General features: G+C 37.4%; 1 protein-coding gene across 10 annotated transcripts in view; it reads left to right on the top strand.

Annotated features, from left to right (window-relative positions):
• PKP4 (plakophilin 4) overlaps positions 1–13,410 on the top strand; it is a 228,895-nt gene that overhangs the window by 176,764 nt on the left and 38,721 nt on the right. For 8 of the 10 annotated variants that reach the window (XM_030916540.1, XM_030916537.1, XM_030916542.1 and 5 more), the window contains 4 exons: positions 1,831–2,019; positions 4,154–4,373; positions 10,986–11,118; positions 12,834–13,047. In XM_030916540.1, the coding sequence (XP_030772400.1) occupies positions 1,831–2,019; positions 4,154–4,373; positions 10,986–11,118; positions 12,834–13,047 (756 nt within the window). The remainder of the gene's footprint in view (positions 1–1,830; positions 2,020–4,153; positions 4,374–10,985; positions 11,119–12,833; positions 13,048–13,410) is intronic. The other 2 variants (XM_030916543.1, XM_030916536.1) reach the window with 1 other exon arrangement.

Genomic DNA, 13,410 nt, shown 5'->3' with positions numbered 1-13,410 from the left:
GGTTTCGCCACCTCTGCCAGGCTTGTTACTCCTGACCTCGAGATCTGCCCGCCTCTGCCTCCCAAAGTGCTGGAATTACAGGCATGAGCCACCGTGCCCGGCCAGTCTTACCTTTTTATAATTACTTATTTTGTTAATGATTTGCCATTTTTTTAAAAAGCAAATATATACTGACTGGCTTCAGATATGTTTGTGCTTTCTCTTATGTTTGGGATATACCCTTAATTGATATTTTTACAAGTGACAGACTCTACTTACTAATAATGCAAGTCACTTCTGAGCATCATAATATAGAAAATATTCATTCAGTCTTTTTAAGAAAATGAAATGTTTGGGTTTGAAGTATACCTTTTTATCATGAGTCCCATGTGTAAACATTAGTTATTAGCAGTTTGAATCAAAATATTTAAAATGATTTAATGTTCATGTACTACTAACTTTATGTTTTTTCTTTATACTAGAAAGAAGGTAAACAAGAATCTGGTATGTGAGTTCTTATAAAAACAACAGTTTTGGGGTTTGATTTTTTTTTAAAGAAAGAAAAAACATAATGATAAATAGTATTTTATAATAATATTAGTTCACTGATAATATTACAAAACTTATGGCACAAAATTTCCAGTGTTTTTCTGTAAAAATTATATGTGAGTTAATAGACATTTCAAAACAGCTTTTAAACATCAACCTTTACCAAGTACATAATGTAGGCATTCTGTTAGATGTTGGGATTCAAAGAGGTGTGAGATGGTGGGCCTTGCACCCAGAGAGAAGCTGATTGTCCACTAAATGAGACTGGCAGGTCCGCAGGGTAGGAAGAGAGCAGCATGAACCACTGCTCGTATAAAGCTCTTAAAGTGAAAATGATATAATAATAGGTCATTCTCTGTTTGATCACCATCATAAAATAGCTTATTGAAGGATGAATCTCAGTGTATCAAATCATTTAATTTTTTGTTATTTTTCTTAGAAAACCTACTTTCATCTTGCTGCCAAGAGAAAGTGTTTTGTTTGTTTGTTTTTGAGATGGAGTCTCGCTCTGTCGCCCAGGCTGGAGTGCAGTGATGGATCTCGGCTCACTGCAAGCTCCGCCTCCCAGGTTCACGCCATTCTCCTGCCTCAGCCTCCCAAGTACCTGGGACTACAGGTGCCCGCCACCACGCCTGGCTAATTTTTTTTTTTTTTTTTTTTTTGGTATTTTTAATAGAGATGGGTTTTCACCATGTTAGCCAAGATTGTCTCGATCTCCTGACCTTGTGATCCACCCTCCTCAGCCTCCCAAAGTGCTGGAATTATAGGCATGAGCCACCGTGCCCGGCTGAGAAAGTTGTATTTAAAATATATATCTGGAGTCCTTTTCACATGTGTCATTTCTCTTTGGTAAAACTTACTAGTTTTACTGTTTAGACTTAACACTTGGTCCTATTGGTTAGGATTTTTTAAGTATATATCTACGTATGTATGTATGTATGTATTTATTTTGAGACAGGGCCTCACCTGGTCACCCAGGCTAGAGTGCGGCGGTGTGATCATGGTTCACTGCAACCTCGACGTTCTGGGTTCAAGCAGTCTTCCAGCCTCAGCCTCCTGAGTAGCTGGGATCACAGACATACACCACCATACCCAACTAATTTTTTAAAAAGTTATTTTTTGTAGAGATGGGGTCTCACTCTGTTGCCCAGACTTGTCTCAAATTCCTGGGCTCAAGCCATTCTCCCACCTCTGCCTCCCAAAGTGCTGGGATTACAGGGGTTAGGATTTTAATTAGGGTTTATGTTTTTAACCTCACTGTGATTGTCTCAGTTCTTAATGATGTAATTTTTGTGCCTCTAGGCTTACGGAGTTCCTATGCTAGTCAGCACAGTCAGCTTGGGCAAGACCTTCGTTCTGCCGTGTCTCCCGACTTGCACATTACTCCTATATATGAGGGGAGGACCTATTACAGCCCAGTGTACCGCAGCCCAAACCATGGAACTGTGGAGCTCCAAGGATCGCAGACGGCGTTGTATCGTACAGGTTCAGGTGGGCATCAGCTCTGTTTACTGGTTTCCTGATTTCACAGGCCCCACAGTAGAAGCGTTTATTGAGATTGGGTTTCCTGTTAGAAGAAAATCATGATGTCCATTTGGTTGTCAGATAATCAGCTGTAACAGCAGATCAATAAGCAATAAAACAGGTTCATTTAGTACCTATTTGTAGGTGGTATATTTTTACCTTAGTACAATATAATCAATGAACATAGTGATTATACTGTTAGTTCAGGAATAAGTTTGTAAAACTGTAAAGCTGACTCCAAGTTGGATGCATATTCAATATCAAAAGGAAAGCCTTGTTGGAATATTTCTTTGTAATTCTTTTGCCGAATAAGTTTTTGGAGAAAATCCATAACTGAGTTACTTGGCCATCTTTGATTTAGCAAGCGTGAAGCCCAAGTGTATTTGGCATTACTCCTTTTTTAATGTTGGATGTTCTCTGAATAGTTAAATGGAGAGTGTGAAATAGATGCCTCTTGTGATGGACTCAAACTGGGGCAGGATTCAATAGCAACATTTATAAAAGCAGGGAGCTGGAGCATCACACCCTTGTACCACCAGTCCTCATGTTTATGCCACACCATCAAGGCTGGTAGAGCAGAAGCTGTAGCCCATGGTGGTGTGAGCTACCAGGTCATGCTGCACGGCTGGCTCATGGAATCTCAAGACTACTCTTTTTTTTAAGAGGTATCAGATTCATTAACATGCTTACAAATGAACCCTAGGTAGCAAAAATAACCCCTCAAAGGTACAACTCTAGGAGAAATACCTATCTCAACACCAGAATGGGGAAGACTGTGTTTGAATTGGTTCTTTGCAGGAAACTGACAGTTTGATCCACTGAGGGATTTATCTTCTAATAAAATGTACCATTTCTAATAGATGTTAATAAAAAAGTATTTTGCTTTTCCTTATGCCTGTAAATTGAGGAATTCCTTTAATAGGAGTAAGAAATAGATATTGTTTAAAATCTTTTTAATTGCAAGAAGATATGTATACAGTTACTGGAGGGATACCCACTGCAATAATTGGGAAAGTCATTTTAAATTCAGTATATAGTATCTTTATAATAGCATCATACAGTAATTTAGGGGAGTAGCTGTAGAATAATTTGATATATCAATCTTCTTTCCCTCTTGTGAAGTAGATTTTCCAGTGTTATTACAATCCACAGGTCTAGAAATAAAAGGTATGGTAGTCTCTCTGTATCCAGGGGGAATACGTTCCAAGACCATCAGTGGATGCCTGAAATGGCAGATGGTACTGAACCCTGTATGTACTATATATTTTCCTATATATTCATTCATATGATAAAGTTTAATTGATAAATCAGGCACAGTAAGAGATTAACAAGAATAACAAATAATGAAATAGAACAATTAAGTAAAATAAGGGTTGTTTAAACACAAGCCCTGCAGTACTGAGACAGTAGATATAATAGTCAAGACAGCTGCTAAGTGACTAACAGACTAGTAGCATCTATAGCATGGGTACACTGGACAAAGGGATTATTCACATCCCAGTGGGATCGCAGCCAAATGGCACAGATTTCATCATGTTATTCAGAATGGCGTGCAATTTAAAATTTATGAATTGCTTGTTTCTGGAGTTTTCCATTTGATAAATTTTTGGACAACAATTGACCACAGGTAACTAAAACCATGGAAAGCAAAACCAAAAGGTAAGGATGGACTGCTGTAGAATAAAACAAGTAACCAGTATACATGAAGTGTTAAAATTTTGATAGTTTTAATTACTTACAAACTTGAAGAAGTCTTGTTTTTACCACTAGAATGAAATTAATAAATTTTTGTATTTTGTCTGTCTCTAAGATTCTTGTGTTTCTCTCAGTTTTGTTACTGAACCTCAATGAACATATTATATAAGCAGATTTGTAATTTCACTTTTGTTCTTTCTTGGTAATAAAATTAACAAAATATTTAGGTACATTAAAAACTTAAGTACCCTTTTTAGCACTAATAAGGTAGAATTTTAAAATATAAAAGTGCGATTTATATAATTGCCAAAAACTATAATCCTTAAAATTAAAAATGTTTTACCTTTTATTAAAGTGTGAGCTCATGGAGAACATACTAATCTTTTTCAAAATGTTGACTTTCTAGTAGGTATTGGAAATCTACAAAGGACATCCAGCCAACGAAGTACCCTTACATACCAAAGAAACAATTATGCTCTGAACACAACAGCTACCTACGCAGAGCCCTACAGGCCTATACAATACCGAGTGCAAGAGTGCAATTATAACAGGCTTCAGCACGTAGTGTCGGCTGATGATGGCACCACAAGATCCCCATCAATAGACAGCATTCAGAAGGACCCCAGGCGAGTACCAGTTAGGAGTCTCTAGAAGGCTACAGCATTGCAGGAGTTAGCCAGTTCCTCACTTTTGACTCTTTTTAAGTTGCTAAGTCTATTATACTATCATTAATTCCATATCTATTAATACTTCCAGTTGTATTCCAGCTATATAGGTCATTGAGGTTAATTTCATTTTAAAGATAGCTTCCTTCTTTCCATCCTTTAATAGTAAGTTAGAGAATGCACAGATCCGTGGGAATATCTTCAGCATTCATCACTAAAGTATTTCATCAAGACAACTACCTGGAATAGCCTCTTAGAATTAAACAAGGCTTTGAAGGATCAGTTTTCCCTTTGCCCTTATCCCTGACCGACTTCTTGGATAACAGCTTCAAGAAATGGATTTGATTATTACAAACTAGAGAAAGACCAGTGTTATATACGTTTTGAATCATAGTGGTCAACAATATATAACGCTTTTATTAACCAGGTTCTTTGAAAAAACTTTCTGACATTTAGGAGAAGATAGTCTTTGTAAGAAATTCTATCTAATAAGCAAAAAGTATTTGGCACATCGTAGACGTTTCCTCCTCCTGATTTTGTTTGGCCCTGTAGACAGCATTTTTTATTAAGATAATATGAGTCATTTAATACTTGATTGATTTTGAAAAACTGACCTTGTCCTTAAAGCCATTTAAAATATTCAGGAAATAAAGATATTTTGAAACTAAAGGAATTTTCATTTCTGAAAGAGTGAAATTGTTGCTAAATTTTAAGCAGCTTTAGTGTTATTTTAAGGCGTGTATGCAAGATTTCATTCACTGTTCGCCCACAAATAGTTGCTTCACTGGAAAATTGTTATAATTATCAATTCATTTTTAGCAACCTACCAACTTATTTTAATGAATGTGAATTAAAATGATGAGTGAGGTTTTGGTCATTAAAACAAAATGACTAAAGATACTTTAAAGTTGAGTGGGAAATCCACTGCTTCACTAAAACCACTGCCCTTATTCACTTTTATTCCTGAAATTCTTTAAGCTGTATAAATGCATTTGGTTCTGCTATTCCTGATTTGCCACCTTTTTGTCATAATAACTTGTCTAATAACACCTACAGCTTGTCAGAAATACTCTTACTGATTTTGTTTTTCCAAATCCTCAAAATGACAAAGGCCTCAGACACCCAAATAGATGCAGAAATTCCCAAACGGGTTTTGAATTGTAGGTAATTTAGACCATCCCTTGACTGGACCTGAAGAGAAAATAATAGCTGCCTAGAAAGGCAGTGAAGTGTGATGAGAGCTTTGAGTTTAATATGTGTCCCTGAAGACTTCAGTTTTGACCTCTAATATGAGTTGATTCGCTATAAACAAGGACTTCATGTATGATAATATACCTCAGCTATTCATAGTGTGATAATTTCATAGTCTAATGCATAAAACTGTTGTGGCTAGCTTTGATTATGTGAAACTTTACTGATAATGCATTTTGTAAGGTGAGTAAGTGATTATATTGGTAGGTGCATTTATTCTAGCTGAAACTGGAATTCAGATGATTTTGAAGTTTGAATATTTAAACGAAAATTAAAAGCTCATGACAGCTGTTAATTTTTAGTTTTGAAAATAGCAATTGGAAGTAATATTTTTATTCACTTGTAAGCCTTTATTGTTAATGCCACATTACAATTACCCTGAAAAATTCTCTGTAAGACTGAGGAATTTATTGATCTTTACTGTATAAAAGGAAATCCATGAGTTTTTTTATAGTCGTCTACTTGGGAACCAAATTTATTAATAACACCAATGATGCTTCTAAAAGGAGTAACATGAAAGATTTCCTGTGTATTCACGTTTCCATCTCATTTCCCTTTGGCCTAAAGAACTTCCTTTAACCTTTCTTGTCTTGCATTTCTGCTTGTAACAAATTCTCTCAGCTTCAGTTTATCTGAAAATATTTCACTTGTTTTTTCTAAAGGATTTTTTTTTGCTAGATATACAATTCAGGATTTACAGGTGTGGATTTTTTTCTTTCAGTACTTTAAAAGATGTCATTCATTGTCTTCAGACCTCCATTGTTTCTGTTGATAAGGCAGACATCATGTGTATTCTTCTCATTATGTAATGTATCTTTTTTTTGGCTGCTTTTCAGATTTTTCTCTAGCTTTCAGCTGTTTTATTCTGATGAACCTAAATATAATTTTCTTTGCATTTAACCTGCTTGGGGTTCCCTGAGATTCTTGGAATGTAGGTTGATGTTTTGTCAAAATTGGGGAATTTTCAACGATTAATTCTTTAAGCTTCTTTTCTGCCCCAAACTCTCTTCTCTCCTTCTAAGACTCCAGTTAAACACATAGGATCACTTTATTATTTCACACATTACTGAATCTGTCTTCATTTTTAAGTCTTTTTTCCCTATATTCTTGTAATCAAAAATTTTTATTGATGCCTTCAAATTTAGTTTTCTTTGTCCTATAGACTACAATCTATTGTGAAGCCCTTGCAAATTTGTTTTTATTTCTAATCCTTGAATTTGGTTCCTTTTATATAGTCAATGTTCCTGTGAGATTCTCCATCTCTTCACTCCATATATGCATCTTTTTCTTTAAGTCTTTGAACACATTTAATATAACCATTTAAAATTTTTCCTCTGATAATTTCAACATCTGGGGTGTCTCTGGGTCTGTTTCTATTGGTTTCCTTTTTTACATATTTAAAAGTCATATGTTTCTGATTCTTCTCGTGTTTAGTCATTTTAAATTATCTACCGACTGTTCTAGATGATACATTATAGGGAATCTGGATTAGGCTGTCTCCTGTTAGGATGCTGAGTTTTATTGTGGCAGAGAACTAAATTACGGGTAGATCCTTTCAATCCCATCAAAATTGGTTTTGTTCATTGTTAGGTCTAGTTCATATTTCTTTTAAACCTTAGAACATGGTCCTTACTCCTAAAACTTGGCCTTTGTGGAGTCTTGACTAAATTCCCAAGGTTTTCAGTGATGTCTGTGCTCTGACTAGGCTGGGAGTCCACATCAACTGGTACCTGTTCAGCATTGAGTCATGCAGCAGCCACTCTCCACCAGACCTGTGCATGTGCCCTACAGCTCAGGGTACAACTGAGGACTTGCAGATAGTCCACACACAAACCCAGAGAATCACCTCTGCTTAGCTCGCTTGTCTTCAGTACTCTGCCTTGCACATTATAACCACTTTAGCACCTGCAAATTCCACTCACTCCCTGCTTCAGCTCACTAAATCCCTCACATACTACTTGTCCTCAGCTTCCTGTGTCATGGTCCAGAAAGTGCCCCCTGGCAGAAAGCCAGGTAAACATGGGACTCATTGATGTTTCCCTCCTCTCAAGGATTATATTCTTGTGTTGCCTGTTGTCGAGGGTCTAAAAACAGTTTTCTCCTACATTTAGCTAAATTCACTTTTATCATTGTTTATAGTGGGAGGGCAAAATCCAGTACGAGTTACTCTATCATGGCTAGAAACAGAAGTCTGAGCTTAGGTTTTACTGAAGCAAATCCTGGCAGGCATTGATGCCATCCAGCCAGCCTACAAATTGATAGCAGTTTTTCCAGGGTAAATTTCTACTGAATTTACATCAAGGTTGGAGATGAAGCCAAGCAAGCCTAATTACCCAGCTCTGGCAGGAGCCCACCCTCGGGGCTGTCTGGCCCCAGGGATGTCAGGAAATCTTGACCCTCAGTGTCCCATTTAAAGAGGACAAAAACGTGTATTTGTAATGATTGTGAGTCATCAAAGAAAGAGTAAATCATACTTCTTGCACTCTGTTAAGTACAACAGAGATTTACATAATAGGCTTTAGACAGATTTTCATGAGAAATGATTGATATAGTTTCAATATATAAAAGGAAAATTAGTTGTTACTAGGAATTCATCTGTTTGGAATAGCTCATTTTTTAGGGACGATGAATATTAGTAAAACATCTGTATCCGAAGTAAAAATATGTAAAATATTTTAGTATTTAACATCACATTTAATCATTACAACCAACCAGTGAAGATTGAAATATTAGTTTCATTGATCTTGTTTTACAGTTGAGGAAACTGAAGCTCCAAATAATTAATTGGTTTTCAAAATCACACAGAAATTGAAGGACCCAAGACTGAAACCCAGGCAATCTAACTCCATATTCTGTGCTTTTTATGCTGTTATCTTGCCTTCCTTGGCATTGGCTATATTCTTAATGTCTGTTAATGACGTCATCATCCAACCTGTTACCCAAGCCGGAAACTCCATCTCACACCTGACTTCAGTTTTTAGATCATCTGGCTGCTGTATAAAGAATGGATTGGGGGTGCAGATGGGGTGGGGGGATAATATTAGAAGCAGAGAGAACATGTAGGAAACTGTTAGACTCTTCTGGGCAAAATGGAGAAAATGAATGGATTTGGTATATGTTAAATGTTTTGTAGATAGTCAACAGAACTTGCCGATGGATTCCATGAGGGAAGATGAAGAAAAGAGAGAAATCAAAGAGAAGTCTATTTCATTTCAAGCAGCTATGTAGATTTCTGTGTGGATAGTGGATACTCTGCATGACACCCATCTTTTTGTATTCTAGGGCATTCTTTCCTTGGCCACCAGAGTTATCATCTGTATAAATGTGACCATGTCATATCCTCTCACTCTCCTGCTTCACAACGTTCATTCCTTATGTGTAGGCACACATATAGACCACCTGGGTTTCACTAACCTCCACCACTAATTACTAATCCTGAGTTCCTTATCTGTGTCTAATGTTATTTTAATAGTGCTTACCTCATGAGGAACAGTAAAGGTAAACGAGATAATGAATGTAAAGTTCTTGGCACAAAGCCTGATAAAGGTAAACTCAATAAAGGATAACTCCTCCTGTTGTTGGTATTAAGACGGAACTTTTTAGTTTGGCATTAGAAGACCCTGTAAATGGAATCATATCGTATCCAGTATTTGTATCTCCAGCACTGTAGCACAGTAAGGATTCACTGAGTATGGTGTGTGTGTGTGGATGCATGTGTGCACACAGGTGTGGGATGACAAGCCCCTTTGCAGTGGTCTAACAAGTTAATACATGGAGCCTTCCCAGACCAAGAGAGACTCTAAGGCTTCAAAAACCAGGCAAGAGAAGTATCACTTGGTCATTAATTTTAAAGATAATTTTAAAAGTTTACTCAGTATGAATTTTTTTTTAATAAACAACTAACTTTATCCTGTAATCAAAGTCTGTATATTTGTTGTTCTGTAAGCCATTTTCTTTTCTTTTTTTTTTTTTTTTTTTTGAGACAGAGTCTCGCTCTGTCACCCAGGCTGGAGTACAGTGGCCGGATCTCAGCTCACTGCAAGCTCTGCCTCCCGGGTTCCCGCCATTCTCCTGCCTCAGCCTCCCGAGTAGCTAGGACCACAGGTGCCCGCCACCTCGCCCGGCTAGTTTTTTGTATTTTTTAGTAGAGACGGGGTTTCACCGGGTTAGCCAGGATGGTCTCAATCTCCTGACCCCGTGATCCGCCCGTCTCAGCCTCCCAAAGTGCTCGGATTACAGGCTTGAGCCACCGCGCCCGGCCTTTAAGCCATTTTCTAACAATCTGCTCTTCACATAATGAAAGAGCAAACTTACATTTAACAAGAATTCCAAACACTATGCCAATATCTTATTGGCGTAATGTCATCTGGACGTTAGAAAATCCTGAAAATGGATGTTAGCTGAAAAAAAGCAAAGTATAAAAGTACATATACATAGCATGATTATATATTCATTGTCCAAAAAAATGGTATAGCATAGTGTTGGAGGACACAAACTCTGAAGGCAGAGTACCACTCCACTGTTTACAGCCACGTGGCCAGTCACATGGCCTTTCTGCCTCAACGTCCGCATCTTTAAGGTTGCGGTAAGGATAAATTAATAAATATATATAAAATGCCTGGAATAGTGCCTGACACAGGATAGGGGTTTATGAAATATTAACTGCTATTTAATAATAACCCAGTTTTACGGAAAAAATCCCAAACCCATACATGTGTGCACATTTGCACACATATATAGAAAAATAGGAAATGTCAGCAGTAATAATATAGGATGACTGGTCAAATACTTTTTCTTTTTTATAGTTTTCTGTGTTTCTGTGTTATACTCAAGAGCAACCATAAACATTGTTTCTTAAAAATCCTCAGGCACATAATGTTTGTGATTTCTAGGCTGACGCCAGCTCTGTCTGTTACCACCAGCCCTTCCTCTCCCTTCAGGCATGACATCTCACTTCGCTAAAGTGCACGTGTTTACCTGTGCCTTGCACCTGCAGATTTCTTACATAGGTAGAAAGACATAAAATTAGAACCAGGAGGAGGAGCACTAGAGTGGAAAAGTTACTTATATTAAGAATTTTCTTTGTTCTCCTGAATCTCTTTCTGTGCATCTGTGCGTCATGATTTCTTTAAGATCGTAAGCATCTGGGCCTCTGCATATGTTCATCAGGGGGAAAAATTATTTAGGTACGTATTTTTTAGGATTTTTGTAACTTCCCATTTTTATCTCAGCAGAGCTTTTTTCCCTTATAACAAATTTTTTTGTTCAGTGTATTTTTACAACATGGGCCTTCCTTTCTGAAGCCATGTTTTTCTCATGTAGGGAGTTTGCCTGGCGTGATCCTGAGTTGCCTGAGGTCATTCACATGCTTCAGCACCAGTTCCCATCTGTTCAAGCAAATGCAGCGGCCTACCTGCAGCACCTGTGCTTTGGCGACAACAAAGTGAAGATGGAGGTACAGGACACGGTGCCTGGGATGACTGGGAAAAACAGTGCCTTTGCATTTAACAGCCACGTGCTTCTGTATTTAAGAAATTACCCAATGTAATTCAAGAGTCTTTTTAAAGGGATATTTTGACACCAGATACTCTTTCACTTAACTATGCATTTCAGCATCTCTCAGGAAAAACTAGGATAAATATATTTCTTGGAGTGCTTTCAGCATTTTCAAATCATATGTCTACTTCATTAGCTTATTTATAAAATCATGAAGCAAAAATCAATTTAACTTGCATTTAAACAATATTTTTTAGGCCGGGCACAGTGACTCATGCCTGTAATGCCAGCATTTTGGGAGACAGAGGCTGGCAGATCACCTGAGGTCAGGAATTCGAGACCAGCCTGGCCAACATGGCGAAACCCCATCTCTACTAAAAACACAAAAATTAGCTGGACATAGTGGCGCATGGCCTGTAATCCCAGCTGCTCAGAAAGCTGAGGCAGGAGAATCACTTGAACCTGGGAGACAGAGGTTGTGGTGAGCCGAAATTGAGCCACTGCACTCCAGACTGGAAGCGAGACTCTGTATCAAAAAAAAAAAAAATTACTAGGTAAAAATTATAGTATTCATTGAACTAGTGAGCTCATGTGTTTTATGGAATTCTAGTCAGGTTGATGCCAACTATAAATAAGTTATAGAGGATTATAACCATCACTAATGCTAAACATATGTGAATATTTTATTTCAGGGTTTTTTTGGTATTTATAGAAACATAGCAAGTTATTGGTTATTGGCTATAATTCTATATAACATACAGATTCTTTAATGTTTCAAACCTTCTTCTGACCCACAGTGTTATATAAAACTGAAGTGTTTTTCATCATTTTAATATGCAAAACAGCATACAGCTCCAGACCTAAAAGTGAATGTAGTAAATAAAGCCCAGAAATACTCAAGTAATGTACTAATGCATTAACAAATGGAAGAAAATTTAAGGAGAGTAGCCTAGAGAACTCATTCTAGAAACTAAATAACTTAAGTCAAAAATTATTTCCTATTATTGTCTCAAGCCCTGCATATAGCTTTGCTATGTTTGTATATTTGCACATTGCCCTGCTGGAGTGAAAGCACAATTCTTGTTGTGTGCTCTGAGGGTTGGAGGAGGACTGTGCCACCTGCCAATGAATATTAAACCACCTATATCTCCTATCTCTTTTTTAAGCCGTGAACCCAGGAAAAGTATCAGCTAAGAAAGTGTCCTTAGAATTTTTTTTTTTTTTTTTTGAGACAAAGTCTTGCTCTGTTGCCCAGACTGGAGTGCAGTGGCACAATCTTGGCTCACTGCAACCTCCACCTCCCAGATTCAAGTGATTCTTGTGCCTCAGCCTTCCAAGTAGCTGGGATTACAGGCGTGTGCCTCAACACTCAGCTAAGTTTTTTGTATTTTTAGTAGAGACAGGGTTTCATCATGTTGGCCAGGCTGGTCTTGAACTCCTGACCTCAAGTGATCCGCCCACCTTGGCCTCCCAATGTGCTGGGATTACAGGCATGAGCCACTGCGCCTGGCCTCTCCTTAGAATTTATAAAAGTTGTCTTATTTGGAATAAAAAGTAACCTTTGAAATGGTCTGGAGATATCCACATCCTGTGATCTCTCCATAACAGACTTCTGTTTGATCACTGATTAATTGCATGTTACTTAGGCCTGATACCTAGTATTTTTCATTCTAGGTTTGTAGGTTAGGGGGAATCAAGCATCTGGTTGACCTTTTGGACCACAGAGTTTTGGAAGTTCAGAAGAATGCTTGTGGTGCCCTTCGAAACCTCGTTTTTGGCAAGTCTACAGATGAAAATAAAATAGCAATGAAGAATGTTGGTGGGATACCTGCCTTGTTGCGACTGTTGAGAAAATCTATTGATGCAGAAGTAAGGGAGCTTGTTACAGGTAGGTATAGAATGTGATCTTGTCCTAGAGGAAATGTTGAAAACAGACTGGACTCTGCCCTTGTATAGTGGCACTGTGGAGGAGTTGGAGGTTCCAGGTAGTAGATAATAAGGTATATATAGTGCTCACAACTGTGACGGCTGAGTATTATTTAGTCTGATGAGTCAGAAACCGTTTACAATGTGGTCATCTCTATTAGTATCAGTTACTGTACTTAATAATTTGTAAATATCAGCTAACAGATGTCTTTTTCATGGAGGACTAAATACCACATTTTTTACTATGTATCTCATAGTAAATCTAGTTGTTTTAAATAGACAGACTCTCCTTTATTAAGAGAATAAAATATACTTAATGGATTGG

The sequence above is a fragment of the Rhinopithecus roxellana genome, chromosome 14 (genome assembly GCF_007565055.1).
Source record: "Rhinopithecus roxellana isolate Shanxi Qingling chromosome 14, ASM756505v1, whole genome shotgun sequence".
Lineage (NCBI taxonomy): Eukaryota > Metazoa > Chordata > Mammalia > Primates > Cercopithecidae > Rhinopithecus > Rhinopithecus roxellana.
The sequence above is the reverse complement of the archived record's forward strand: the minus strand, read 5'-3'. Positions and strand labels throughout refer to the sequence as shown.